At 40.6% G+C, this 13,842-nt stretch overlaps 1 protein-coding gene across 1 annotated transcript in view; it reads right to left on the minus strand.

Moving 5' to 3' along the window:
- thsd7aa (thrombospondin, type I, domain containing 7Aa) overlaps positions 1 to 13,842 on the minus strand; it is a 115,094-nt gene that overhangs the window by 67,355 nt on the left and 33,897 nt on the right. Inside the window, exon 2 of the mRNA XM_046844323.1 lies at positions 1,434 to 2,547. Coding sequence (XP_046700279.1) covers positions 1,434 to 2,547 — 1,114 coding nt within the window. The remainder of the gene's footprint in view (positions 1 to 1,433; positions 2,548 to 13,842) is intronic.

Consider the following 13,842-nt stretch of genomic DNA (forward strand, 5'->3'; position numbering starts at 1 on the left):
GGTTGGATAGTTGGAAATTTCTTTCTAAACTTGCTATCCAGTTCATCCTAGAAAAGATCAATCAATAGGATTTAGGTACAGTGACTGAGCAGGCCATTGATGATAGATACTTCAGCTCTCTAAATAACGCTTACAGAGTTCGGAGATATACTTCGGGTCATTGTCTTGCTCCAATCAACTGAATTCTAGACCTAATTCTATAGCATTAAAATATGGAATGGCAGCCATGTTGGTTTAATATTTCTTCATCATCCAGCCTATATTTATCACTAGATTTCACTTAAGAATTGGGATGTTCTCCAAGTATAAACAGATACTTGTAAAGTGAAACGTGATGCTACATGTATATCATCCAAAACCTATTGTCATTGCCTACAGTGACAATATGATGTAAATGAATACCGTCAATTAACTTAATTCGTAGCATTTAAACAAAATAAATAGACATTTGGAAGACGCTGTTATCCAGAGCCTGTGCGATTTTGGCCATGATTTGGTCGTCTGAGACACACTTAGAAAATCCTAGTAGTCAAGATAGTCTTTTATCGCTGGTTAGTTCGCCGGCAGACGATTATTGGTCATTGCTATCTTTATATTCCACCGAAATTCTGACAGTCTGAGAAGATCCCAGATTCTTTCCTGCGTTGTGACTTCTGCTACGACGACCGTCAAATTAAGAACCAAACCTGAAACTTCAAACCACCTCAGGGAAAAAGCATTGAGTTATGGAGGGGAAAAGGAGTGTTTGTATGACGTTTTTATTAACAATGCATGTCATAAACAAAATTAATTCTACAGATTGTTTTTGTTTGCTGCTAGTTATAATTAGCGGGAGAACGCGGATCTGAGCGCAGCATGGATTCATGACAAACTGAGGACGGGTCTTTTTCTTGTGTGCGTCGGTTATTGATTGTCATATGGTCTGACATTATGACAACTGAGATCATAAGGTGTGATATGGGGATCATGTTTTTACAGTCTGACAAGAAACATCTGCAAAGGACTGTTACATATGGCACAGTGTGCGCCCGCCATTACTCATACGACTAAAAAAGGGTATTAGGGCAGCTATAGGGTTTAGGGCCTTTCTCAGGGGCCCAGGAGTGGCAGCTTCGTTTAGCTGGCAAACCACTAAGCTACAGTACCACCTCCCAAAACAAGGAACATGCATCTCTCAAAAATGATAAACAGATGTTTCCAAAATCTATAAACAGTCAAACCCTCACCACTTGTTTTTCAGTTTTTAATTAATAATGAAAAAAATTATTATAAAAGTACACTTTTTTGGCAACCAACAGAAAAACTGCACTGTAAAAGAAAAATTGTTTCACATACAAAACATTACCCAGGCATCACCATTTAATTTACGACTGAGAGATAAATACACACCATTCACTTGACTTGACTTAATAAAAAACTTGCTTGAGACTAACCTCAATACTGCAGTGGTCCCATTCTTGTGCACACATGTCACCTCTCTGGTCTGGTAGCCCACCTGCAGGTCCCAGAACTTTCCACCCTGCCGGTTCAGCCGATTCCTCGTCCTCTTTTTCTTGATGAGTTCTCGGGTTTCTGGGTCCTTCACTCGGACTCTGTCTCTCACCCGTTCCCCTTTAGCTCTTTTCAGCTCTTTGTTCTTACGTCTTCTGGCTTGTCTTTCTTGTCTTGCTTGATTCCTGTCTTCCTGATCAGGCCTGTCAGGACGATTTTGTTTGTTCTTGCGATTTGGTCTGTCTGGACGTTTCGGTCTGTCTGGGCGAGTTGGTCTTTCTGGGCGATTTGGTCTGTCTGGACGATTCGGCTTGTCTTTACGTTTGGGCCGGTCCGGACGATTTTGCCGGTCCTTACGTTTGGGTCTGTCAGGTCGTTTGGGTCGGGCTGGTTTTTCTGGACTTTGTTGCTCTTCTTCAGCTTGTCTGACTAGGCGTAAAGGGGGCATGGTGCAGTCACCCCATGATCCTACCCTGAGGCTGTACATACTCTCTTCACCCTCGCATTCTTCTTCATGGCAGGTTTGAAACTCGGTAAGATTGGGGCACGCCGAGCCCCCGAAGAGCGGTGGAGAGAGGACAGATCGGATCCGGTTCTGTAAGCCTACTCCACATGTCTTTGAGCATACGCTCCATAGAGAAAACTCAGAGACAACACAATCTTGTGGGCATGGGATGAGACAGGCCTGCTCCAACCTTGGTTTGGGCTCAAAGTATTCGCAGATGGTATCATCTGCGGGCGCACTGTTGCTCTTCTGGACGCAGGCCACCTCGCGGGTCTGAATGCCTTCTTCACCTCGGGTGCACACCGCTGGCCTTGTTACTGCAGGGTTGCGCAGAGAGACAGGAACACACTGGTTCCAAGCCCCCAGCTGCCAGTCGTACAGCTCTTTGTGCCAGTCGCAGACGCGAAAGCAGGTCTGTTGGTTATCAGGCCGCTCGCCCTGTAGACAGTTGGTGTGAAGAGTAGTCCAGCCCTCGGAGTGAGCACACCATACCGCTCGGCTCTGACTCCCACCTGGACCACACTCGCTGCCCATACATCTGCCCCAGGGCCCTGTGAGAAAGATTAAGCACAATGTAATAAACAGTCCTAATATTTTCCCAGTTTTGTTATTCTGCAATATTTATTGAATAACAAGCCTTACAAATACCATTTTAACATTTAAACAGTTAAATCTTGCCAAATGCTTTTTACTTAAAGAGTTAAATTAATATTATTAATAAACAAGACACTACAAACCAAATGCCTGATCTACTGTCAAACTAAATTACTGTTTAAAAAAAAAAAAATCAATATTTCTCTATTCCCAGGAATGCTATAAAGCACTCAGAGGGGGGCGAGTGTATCAAGAATGATGGACAGTAAATGATTATGGAGGCTGATGGCTTTACAGAAAAAAAAGCTGCATATCAAAGCGAAAAGTGACCAAAAGAAAGACTGCTTTAGTCTAACGGTTGCTTCAGTAAAGTGGGTCAACATCAGCTCAAACATAGACCTTACTTGGTCTATCATTCTCTAAAGCTTTCTCAAAAAATCCAATGCCCTGGTTTTGGGGTGGCAGAGGGTCAGCAGTTGCATTATGCCTGTATCTGAATTCTGCTTTAAAAGAGCTTTTGTAGCATGAAAGCAAAATATTTTTATACTAGTAACAATATACCAGCAATTTGTTTTAGGATTATTGTGGTCTTATACTCTTTGATGATTCACTTTGTCTTTCCAAGTGCTAGTTGTCATGGCTTTTGTCTTGAAAATTAAACATCAGTGTAGTAGTGTGTTCTTTAGATGCCTCCATGAGACTCCTCATACAGCGCAAGGTAAAACGCTGGGACTGGAGAGTGATTTACCAAGGGCCATGGAGGACAGGAGCTCTTTGAAGGCGTGCTTTATGGCTCTACTCGGTAAAGGTGAAGCAAAGAAATAAAAATGTCAGAGGAAGAAGCAATGGACGGAATTAGCCTGCAGGTGAAGCCGCAGCTGCATGGTCGATAAAGATCAATAGTAACCTCAAGAACCTGGACCGAATGCTGGAGACGGCGATGGAACATCCACAATCTGCCCAAACACACGGCTTTATCACTGAGATAAAAAGAGACAATGAAGGAAAAAATAAGCTGAAAGGTGTCCTTCTCATACATGCTTTCTATTTTTCGCTCCAACAAACCAGACATAAGCTGCTGTGCCCTACACAATATCTGTCTGTCTGGCTACCGGTTTCCATCTATTCCCAAAGTCGTATCTGACATGGTCATTCTAAGAAGCTAAAATTTTATCCTTGGAGACAAAATAAAAAACTAAACACACTTTTGCAAAGCCAAAAGTTCATTTAAAATGGCCCTCCATCATGGGAGCTGTATGATGAATTTAGTGTTATAACACTGTTTTGTTTTTTTGCGCAGAGAAGAACAGCATCCTTTTCAATCTAGCAGGTGCACTGGGTAATTTATGAGGGTGTCACAGAGTGTCATGGTTATCCACAGGCCACAGGACACCAGGGAAGTGCACACTACATAATCAATATATAAACAAGAGGAGTAGTTAAACCTGGATGTGCTTTTCCCCCCAGTGATGGCATTGTTGGTAAAATTTTAATTTTATTTTAAGAGTAAAGGGATATCAGGAACCAGAATTGACCAAATTTTAATATTCCAAAGGTAATTTGCATTTTACATTTATGGCATTTGGCAGATGCTCTTAGCCAGAGCAACTTATGACTGAGCAGTTGAGGGTTGAGGGCCTTGCTCGAGGGACCTGCATTGGCATCTTGGTGGTGCTGGGATTTGAACTTGTGACTTTCCAATCCAGACTCCAATGTTTCTGAGATAACCACCGCAAGCAAATGCATTCATTATAGTTTGGTGACTAAAACAACACCCCTTTCACATCCACAACTACATTTCATTGGTTGCCAAATTTGTCAGAAGGATGCTTTATATATTAAATCTATCCAAACTGCTTCCTTTTTTTTTTTTTAGACCTCCCACACCATAAGGCGCATTGGGCGGCAAGGGCTGATGGCTCAACTTACTGTTTCCGTAACAGTTTAGTTAACGTGGTTGGACTGCCTGACCAACACCCCTCCTTCCTTTTAACATTTTCTTTACTGCTCAAATAATCGATTTTGAAAGAACATCAACTGAGAGAGGAGATTTTTCGTTTTCCTTTTCTGTCAAAAGCAACGTGATTGAACCAATCAGGAACCGAACAAAATACAGCTTTAAATGATTCCACATTGTATTTAGTCTTCTTTTTCTGCTTTCCTTCTCCTGTCTTTTTGTCAATGCCACTGCCTCTAAGCTATACAACATCTCAGGTCTCACCACTATCTTTGAAACTTTTGCAGATACCCCTTCATCCTACATCATATCTGCTACACTTTTCCATTCACTTCACTTCCATCTTTACTTCTCCAACAATCCAAGTAGGTCAAAATCACCACCACTAATGTCAGCTCACAAACTGAGATCATTTTCCAAATCCAAGTCTTGAAACTTTCAGAAGGGCAACATTACAAATAAATAAAGAAGGTGGGGACTTACGGACTACTTTTAGTTCAAAAACAAAAACAAAAAAAGGTATGCACATTAAGTTTCTTGAATGTAGGGTCTTATCATCTGACTGAGTGACAGTCCACCACAGAAAGTGTAGCTGTGAAATCATGAGTGAAGCACAGGACTGGACTGGATATCTGATACCTGAAGCGTCGGTGCCAATGGTAACAATCTACGTTTGCTCGTCGATGGAAATAAAAGAAGCTTCAGTTAATTATTTGGTATTAATATTATTTTTAATCCAATTGTGGCCTACTATTTGCAGAATCTAGTTTTTTTTTAAAATAGCTGTTGATAATATTTTATGTAAGCCTACACCTACAAATCATTCAAAAGTCAGCATTTTTAGATTTTCTGCCAATTCAATTGCAGGATCTCCATCCACTGCTGTTCAATAGCTTGCATTTTTTTTCGAAACATCATTCGAGGATGGAAGGTAATTAAAAAGAGTTGTGCTAGAAAAAAAAGTGCCTGTGTCTTATTCAAACACGTCCTTTCTTTCTTTCTTTCTTTTTTTATGTGCTTAGCAGCTTTCAAAAAACGAGCCTCCTGTTAGCGACCGCCGCAGGGTCCGACATTTCCCGTAGTGCATTGTTCCTGGAAAAAACAAATAGCGCAAAATCATTTCCAAATCGGTAATAAGATTTCCCTTCTGCATGTTCCTTTATCTGTCCAGGTCTAAGTGAAGGCACGTGATTGGAAGAGCCACACAGATTTATGAGCTTATGGCACATGGTTCAGAGGTGTTACAAGGCTCCCACATGGGAAGACCTGGCTGGCATGCTTGAATATGTGTCATATGTACTCCTGAATATTAAGCATCTCACATGGCTGGATCACACTAGCATTCTCTGCCAAGAGTCACCTGGCAGTCTGTTCTGCTTTTCTCAGTGTATAAGTGTGTTTTTTAGTTTTATCATAAATATTTTGCAAGGTTAATATATTCCTCGACAGACATTGAGGCTGTTTTTCATTTGCCATTGGCTTTGTATAATGTGTTTCTTCTGTTCAATTTGATGCCAAAATGTAGGGATTCCTTTTGAGCATCACTTTTCACATTTTGTCCCAATAAAATAATAACCTCCATGCTTCTGGATTTTGGAGTGTGGTTCTGGATATTTGTGACCATTCAGAAAAAGTTTTGTAGCAGGAGATCACTCCAACTCATGCAAAGCATATCTCCATGGAGTTTGATTTGTGCACAGGTGCGTTGTCATGCTGGAACAGGTTTGGGTCAAGTGAAAGTGAAAATTTCATGCATCCAAAGACACCTTATACAATTGTGTACCTTCAACTTTGCAATAACAGACTGGAAAAGAAGCAGCTGGAAAGGTCAGGTGCCCCAATACTGTCCATATAGTGTATCTATTAAGGATGTGCGTCTCCGTAACTGAGGTCGATGCGATTCGCATCTTGATGCATAGCCAACGATACGATACTTCAAAGATACATATGAAGCAGCTACTGATGCGATGCGAAACAATTTCTATTTGATTCAATGCAATTCGCTGCAGTACCACATGATGGAAACAAATATGATGCTATACAATTCAATAGAGTACAGATTTTATTTTGTTGGTTCAGACAGACAGCAAATCATAAAGCGACTTCTGACTGACAGAAATTTTGTTCTGAAGATGCGGCTCTACCTCTGCCATGTTATTTTATATTCTATGTGACTCACTGGACACACTTCGGTCTCTGTAGTGTTGCGATACGTCAAATGTACCAGTGAAGTCTGGTATAAGTCTCCAAATTAAATATTTGTCACAAATTATTGGTCACTATGGCAGTTCCTGGTTTCATCAGGGTTTCCACTGGGTCTTAAAAAGTCTACAATATAAATATCTAAATTTTAAGCCTTAAAACGTCTTAATTTTGCTGCTTTAGGGCTTAAATAATCTTAAACAAGTCTGAAATGTCCATTTAACGCTAGCTCTAATGATAAAATTTTTGTTGTTGTTGTTTCCTTTTCCTGTTGTTTTAGTTCTTTTTTTTCGATAGTCCAAATATAATTTGCTGTATTACGACTACAAATTAGACCAACATGCATCAGCCAATCAGCTTTCTGTTATTGGCGTGAATTCTATTTTTCCTCTAGGAGGAAGTGCAAGTTCAGCGATACTTGGCTTGAAAAAAATTATTCATAGTGTGCCAGTTGCTAACAACATATTTGTGTGGTTTTAAATTTCATCCCTAACGTTCTAACCTGCAGAAACCTTGTTTCATCCTCATCAAATCATTTTAAAGACCGACAGGAGAAGGCAAATCGTAAGCAAATCAGAGCAGCTTTCCTTTTTCCAAGATTGCACGCCATACGGTCAGGTCAGCATGCAGTGCTTCCTGACCCATGCTGGACTGATTTCAAGCCATGAAGATCAAACAGCTCGGGTGGAATGATAGAGATCTGAGGGGTTATTTGCTGGAGCCCCCTGGTAGGTACGCTTCAGAGAAGCAGAAAGGTTTTTTTTTTAAGTCACTTAAAAGCCTATTCAATGAGAATTTTTTCTGAATTTTTGGTGGTTGGCCATATTTTCGTATCAGCATAGAGCAAATGGGGCATATTGGAGATAGGGAAGTAAGTAAGGATTGATCTTCCTCCACACGGAAAAAGAGATTTGTCAGTGTTGTAGTTGGTTAAGGAGGATATAATAATTCTCATGCTAGAACAGAATCTCCGATATAGACTTATCTGTGCTAAGCAGAGGGGGTTTTCGTTCCTTTTTCTGCATTACACGCCTCATTTAGGATTTCGTGCAACATAAAAAAAAAAAAAAAGGCGTATTCTCCCCAACACCGAGTGCATTCCTTGCAGGCATTTTTTTCAGCCTCATTAAACTGCAAGGGTGGATAAGGCACAGCCGCACTTATGTGTTGAGACTTAAAAGCGATATAAAATCCGAGCTGATCAAATGGCTAAGCAGTTGAAAGACAGAGGATTTCCTTATAGGCTCAAACAGGGCTATGTGACAGCCCTTACAACCTTCAAGCACTCGCAAAGTCATCGGAATCGCTGGTTCGCCAACGTCTTTCTTTTATTTCTCTTGCTCAGTCTTATAAGAGACCATTTGAGGACAACCTGAACCTGATCCGACCTCATTAGTTCATCCCAGTTCTTCCCACAATTCATCCGCACCTCAACACTAGATTACCAATAGCAAAGTCAGTGTTTTTTTATTCCTGTCATGTAGAAATGGCTACAGTTTTTCCAACACAGCTAATATTTAGTGTTAGCTGACAATTGAAAAGAACAAATCAACATTTCTCATTCGTTTGTTGCTTTAACATTGCAAAGCGATACAAAAAAAATATGCCAGTTTTACATTGGTGAGGCCAAAGCTTGTATGGGATTTGGTAACTCAGCAGTTAAGGCTGACTGATCAGAAGGGTAGTGGTTTAATCCCTGGTAACACCAAGCTGTCATGTTGGGGCCCTGGAGCAAGGCCCTTAAACCTCTGTTCTTTCAGGGTGCTGTATCGTGGCTTACCCCAGTTTCATAACATCACTTTTATATGTGAAGAAAGAATTTAATTGTACATGTACAAGTACATGTGACTAGTATGAAGCACCTTGCTTTCTTTGTGCTCTTGATCTCTAGTATGCAAGATTTCTTTACAATATAATAGACATTGTTTGTGAGACTGAATATTAGGTGAAGACAGTGTGGTTGTTTGTGAGTGTGTAAGAGTGTGTGTGTTGGGGAGTTAGAGAACAGCGATTTGAAAACAGTGCATTTCAATTCGCTTAATTAAGCTCAATGAGGTCACTTGCGAGATCAGGAAGATTGAAAAAACGTTTACTTTCATCAATCAAACATCCTCCGCAGACTAAAGTGCGAAGAAAAAGAAAAGAATCGTACACAATTACGAAACACATACAAACGCGTATTTATGCATGAATCTACAGGGTGTACTTTCAACTAGGGAAAATGAGTCAGTTCTCAGAGAAATGTTCACCCACGCTTGCCTTTCAGAGACACATTCTGAAGCATGTTCCGAGCATCCAGAGAGGTTTTGCCGTTCAAACAGGGCAGAGAGAGAAGCAGCGGACTGGTCGAGCTAATAGGATCGAATTTCGCAATCTGTTCTTTGAACAAATGGCCGGTAGGAATTGGGCTGTCGTCGTGTTTTGTCCCAGTGAGTAAGATTTATGACCAAACAAGTCAGTAAAAAGGCCAATAACAATGACTAAATGGAAGGGTTTACAGATGTCAATAATTAACGACTATTATACTGGCAAGAGGAAAGAATGCTGTCCTTTAAACACAAAGAATAGGATTACTTGCAGTTGTTTTGCAGAGGCCCTTATCAAGAACTCCCAACTGAGCAGTTGAAGTAATTTGGTGGGACTGGGATTTGAACCCATAACCCTCTGATCACAAGGCTAACACCTTAAAAACAGAGCTACTCCAACCTCCAAAATCTTATTCACTAATTCTACATTCACAGCATTTGGCAGATGCCCCATCCTGAACTGATCTACAATTATCTTCTTTATACAATGAGCAACTGAGGGTTGAGAGTTATAACTAAAGGCCCAGGACAGATAGCTTGGTGGGGCTGGGATTTAAACTCACAACATTTTAATCAGAAAGCCAACATCTTGACTACTGAGCTACCAGTCATCTAATGACTATAATTCTTAACAGGATTATCTGCATTTGTTTGGTTGAGGTACCTTCCAGAGCAGCTTACAACTATTCAGTTGAGGCAAAATTAGAATACATAGTGCATAGGGGCAATGAACATGGGGGGGTACCGTTGCATTCTTGTATTTACCCAGCTTTTTTGGGGAGAAGGAAGGTGGTGGCAACCATGATATTGCATACCACCCAGCAAATGTGCAACTGTACCCCTTGTTTGGTGGGGCTGGGATTTGAACTCATAATTTTCTGATCAGTAGGCCAACACCTTAAGCACTGAGCTACCCCTTCCCCCAAAAGAGTATGGTCAGTGTAAACTATTTTACACACATTTTACATTTGTATTTAAGGCATTTAACAGATGCTCTTATTTCGGCTGACTTACAATTATATTCTTTTTACAATGAGCAACTGAGGGTTAAGGGCCACACTTAAGGGCCCAGGACAGATAGCTTGGTGGGGCTGGGATTTGAACTGACAACTTTTAAACCGAAATTCAACATTTCAGCCACTGAGCTACAACTATAATTCTGACTAGAGGAGCTGATACTTGCACAGTCAATGCTGACCATTCATCAAGACCATTCAGTTTCATACTTTTTATGCTAAGCATTGAAACAAACCAGCAATCCGGATGTACTGTAGATTTATATTTAGAGCTGTAATGACTTAGACAGGGGCAACAGTGTCAAGGAAAAGCCACTCTGGCATGACAACATGACATAAGGACAAAAAAACTTGAGAGGAACCAGACTCAAAAAGAAACCCATCCTCTCCTTAACACGGGTTAATTGGATAATTCATTGTAATTCTTCTACTCTGAAGTCGAACAAATTATAAGTGTGTTGCAAGAATGTTCATTGTGAGCACATGTTGTGAATTCTGGGATGAGCACAGTATGGTCTTTATGATTACAGCAGGCCAAAATCTACAGTGTCCAGCTGAGAGCACAGGATCCCCTGAAGCAATGCGAGCAGCGTTTGTTCCATGAAATTGAATGTGAAGCTTCATGGTCTATCCTAAAGCAATTCCATGGGTTGAAACCATATACATATAAATGCACACACCAAAAATGATTTTCCAAAAGAGGAGTATATTTTGCCTGAAGTCTACATTCAGAGCCTCACTGTACCAACACTCCGAGATAAAGATAGATAGAAAGAGAATGATAGAGGGAAGGAGGGAGGGAAGATAAAGGGAGAACAGACCTTTGCCAAAGCATGGAGGGAAGTGACGAGGCGCCCAGTGACAGCTTGAGTCACTCGCGCACAAAACACAAAGCGCATGCTGTTTAGCCCTCGCTTTGTGCAGACAGACACACGGAATCCTTTGTTCTTTATTCGGCCTGCACCAATTTTAGAAAAAAAAATCCTTCTTTCTCCACTTGGAGCGACCCTGCATGCATACAAATCTCTGGCTGCTGAGTCTCCATTTATCCTGACACAGAAGAATAAATCAAGTCTAATCACGGGCACCATTAACACTATAGCCAACGACTAATTAGGTAGAAAGCGAAGGGTGGAAGATCTAAAAGAACCAGCACAGCGCCAAGGACAAAGCAGTCCAAACGTGCAATCCCAGGCAATCGTTCGACGCTCTACCAGGTTTCACCCTGCTGATGTCTTTGAGCCGCTGTGTTGATTGCATGCCCCAGGTTTACCATCGATTCAATAAAGCTATCCTTTCTTGATCTTTCAGGCTACAGCGCATCTCCTACAGAGAGTCTAATCGTGATTTCTGAGGTGGCTTGAACGTTGAGCGCACAGGGAACGTAGTGAAAACTACACACTTCCACAAACTGGGTCCAATATTTCCTTATTTTATCCGGCTCCGAGACCTTGGTGATATGAAAAGGTTTTGAAACTCGCTCTGTTTACAAGGAAGTGCTTTATTTACCTTTGTTTAAACACTATACATGTCCAAATAGTCCCCTTGCACAGCAATACAGTGATCCCAGCGTCCCTGCCACTACTGGAATATGTCCCGGGAGTCTTCTTTTCAAAGCATGGCAAAAACCTTTTGTGATCTCCGCTACTGTGTCAAAACGGCGAACTTTGAGCCGGACCTTCATCTACAGGAAGAGAGCGAAGTCCGCAGGAGCCAAATGTGGCGAGTAGGATGGGTGCGGAAGAACCATGTGGATTGTTCTCCGACAATCATCATGCACAAGTGGCCAAACGGCTTTGACATTTTTGGCGGTTGAACTCAAAGTTATTTCTGATCTCTCCTCGTCTTCCAGGGATGTTCTTACATTCTTGTGTGAACGCATGCCACTCGAAACACCTCAAACGACTCATATCTCAAACGTATGTCGCATCAAACACCTCCGTTTCACACCGAGTTTGCTCTTTGTTCTAATCTGCTGTCCATGATGGAACGTAGTAACACGCATGATCAGAATAGCACCATGTAGCACCATTGATTTTGAAACTTTTTGATACCATTTCATATAAATGTTCTGCTCCAATCTAATACTTCATTCTTGATCTAATATCATGAAAATCCCTGGTTACATTTCTGGTCTTCAGGGATGAACTGATGATCATTTCGAAGTAGGAGTCATAGTCAACAATGCAGCACTCTGACATCTGGACAAATAATTCCAGCAGCAAGAAAAGCAAATGGAGAGAATGGAAAGTAGAGCTGATACTTGCACAGATAAGAAAAAAGACATTAGTCAGAGGAGAAGCAGGAGAGCTGACGCCGTGATGCTCAGTCTGAACGTGTGTTTGTTTTGCGTGCGAGAGAGAGAAATCCAGATGAAACCGTTTTGTCACCCAAACTGATGTCTCTAGATCGCTTAATGGGAGGCTTTTACCCTTTCGATGACGTTCTGACAATACTGTAACTAAATAAAGCTTACCAGATCGAACGGAGGGAGAGGAAGCGGGGCACAGCGTGGGGTTTTGTCGGTTCACTGGGCCGCACGGTGCACAAACAGCGGGTTTACAGGCCTCACGCTGCTGTTCTGATTAACATCCCTTTCACATCTCTCCCGGCATATGCTTTGATCTATCGCGACCGATGTCTTTTTCCCTCTGCTACGTCCTACAGACTGTGCCACAGCATTAAAATAGGATCAAATCCGAAAACGGCAATAAAATTAAAGTACGAATTATACGTTAACGCCGAATGGAGTCTGTGAAATATGCAGGAAACGATATGATTAAGCATTTTGCTTTACTTTTATGTCTGTGTGGCTTTATGTCTCAAAAGCTCGGGTTTATTTGGCGTTCGTATAAACCATGACAAATATAAAGTAATATTTAGAAAGCTCAGCTTATTAGCATAGTATCGTACAGAAATACATTTAAATATTATAACAGACTTTGTCGCTCTTTTTTGCGTTCAAATCAAATAATAATAGTAATAATAATAATAATAATAATAATAATACATTTTATGCTTGACATGACATTCAAGAACACCTTACATACAATAAAAACAAAACACTTAACAACAACCGTTTAAAATAATAAAACTCTTTACCGCCAAAAAGACATGCAAATGCAGTGTCAATAATATGCCTGCCTGAAAAAATGTGTTTTCAAATGAGATTTGAAAACAGAGACAGAGTTGCTGTTGCGGATATCAAGAGGAAGTAATTTCCACATGGTATGGTGCAGCGTAGCTAAAAGCTCAAGATCCCATAGATGCCAAGCGCATACAAGGAAGTAATGAGGATAAGTACATTGATCTAAAAGTTCGAGAAGGAGTATATGGTAGAAGTAAGAGAAATAAATACAAAGGATCCAAGTTATGTAATGCCTTCTAATTGAAAAGCAGGATTTTATATCCAATGCACTGTTTAACAGGAAGTCATTGCAGCTGTTGAAGGACAGGAGAAATGTGATTCCGTTCTAGTGAGTATTCGTGCACCATTTGAGTTCTGCACCAAATGTAACTTATGTAAGAGTTTATGGAGAAGAACAAAAAAGAGCAATTGTAGAACCGTCAATACACATAGAGAAACTAATGGTCTTTTTTTTTATTTTTTTTTTTTATACAAATAACAGTAAATGTGTCCATTATTTATTCATTCATTCATATTTATTCCTTCATTCTACATTACAATGAAGTCTAATAACAGTGTAATAAAGTCAGTGAATTCATTTAATTATTCATATTCATTTATATCATTTATTTATATTCAGCACC

The sequence above is a fragment of the Silurus meridionalis genome, chromosome 29 (assembly GCF_014805685.1).
Source record: "Silurus meridionalis isolate SWU-2019-XX chromosome 29, ASM1480568v1, whole genome shotgun sequence".
Classification (NCBI taxonomy): domain Eukaryota; kingdom Metazoa; phylum Chordata; class Actinopteri; order Siluriformes; family Siluridae; genus Silurus; species Silurus meridionalis.